At 36.5% G+C, this 1,355-nt stretch overlaps 1 protein-coding gene across 1 annotated transcript; it reads right to left on the bottom strand. All coding sequences in view use genetic code 12, as the record gives it.

The window, feature by feature from the left end:
* Positions 1–760: 760 nt before the first annotated feature.
* CTRG_05760 (uncharacterized protein) lies at positions 761–1,132 on the bottom strand (the record flags this gene model as incomplete). The annotated part of the gene is made up of 1 exon (XM_002551416.1): positions 761–1,132. The coding sequence occupies one exon, from the start codon at positions 1,130–1,132 to the stop codon at positions 761–763; it is 372 nt and encodes a 123-aa protein (XP_002551462.1).
* Positions 1,133–1,355: the final 223 nt, after the last annotated feature.

Genomic DNA, 1,355 nt, shown 5'->3' with positions numbered 1-1,355 from the left:
TGTTTGTGTATTAATATTAATATTCTTGATAGCAATTTGTACTATATCCACTTTTGACATTATCTGATTAAGAATTAACAAAGAGGATGAAGAGGCGATTTCATGTAGAGCAGCATTTAGCAGACGTTTGATTTGTAAGATTTGGCTTGAGTGGACCACAACTTTAATCATCAGGTTAATTTTTTTAACGAGGAATATGCTAATTACGCCAGGATTAATGTCCCAGGAATTATTCTATTTTAGGGAGAACATCGTTTCTTGTAGTAATTGCATTTACTCCATTGACATCTTTGTCAACTAAGGTATTGTGATTTCAAATTGTTGCCTCGGATATTACCAGGTACAAGTATAGCATTTGCTACAGCTTTCAGAGTATGAAGTGAGAAATGTTGACACCGCAGTATCCCCAGCCTGACAAAGTTGGGGGTATTCTGATGTGACCAACACCTTAAAGGGATTTGTAGAAGAACTCCTTGAATAATTATCTTTAGATAACATAAAACAAGATAATACGCATTGGCGACGGATTAGTATACCCAGGAGTCAATAGCGAAGACACCTAAAATAATGTCTAGTACGTACAAATTCACTTATACTATTGTCTCCACTCCAAGGCTACGTTGCTATATAACGGTATCCAAAGTTGCCCTAAACCCATTCAGAATGTAGTTAAAATTGATTCCTATTACCGCATTGACGTTCTAACTTTACTCAGCGTATTGCCATTTCTACTTCAGTTCACTCATGGACTGCGCCTACATTAAGATTTAGTGGTGGCTATATTATCTAGAATGTAATCCCAATTGCTGTATTGACTAGCAGTAATGGGTGGACTGGATTCGACTATCCACCCCCGCATCGAACATAGATTCTCACATCGAAATGTGGTAGTAAAATTCTTATGACGGAGAGAAAAGGTAGCCCAGGCCACTGTGAAATTTTGTGTCCTACGCCCGAAAGCGTCTCTGAGTTTACAGCAAAGCTGATTGAAAATGTAGTAGAAGTTTCCAAACTTTTCAACATCAATAAGTTTTCCATTACTGGAAGAATAATGAAGTTTCCCGTTTTTTGATACATAGTGAGTTGCCACTTTTTGCATCGCAGTGAAGTTACCACTTTCTGGCGATATCATGAAGTTTTCCACCAGAGAATTAACTACAATATATCCTAGAAGAGCAATTACTCGACACAAAGAGGAATGCAACTTATACTTCTGTTGCTGCTAAATAATACAAAACAATATCCAGATTATATCCTTTATCTTTTGAAAAACTAATTGTTCACAAGCACAGACAAGAAATGCATAGATCTACTTCATCTACAATTACCATATCCAGCTAGATTTGCTGTTAAAT

The sequence above is a fragment of the Candida tropicalis genome (assembly GCF_000006335.3).
Source record: "Candida tropicalis MYA-3404 genomic scaffold supercont3.9, whole genome shotgun sequence".
Classification (NCBI taxonomy): domain Eukaryota; kingdom Fungi; phylum Ascomycota; class Pichiomycetes; order Serinales; family Debaryomycetaceae; genus Candida; species Candida tropicalis.
This window is presented reverse-complemented; position numbering and strand designations above follow the sequence as displayed.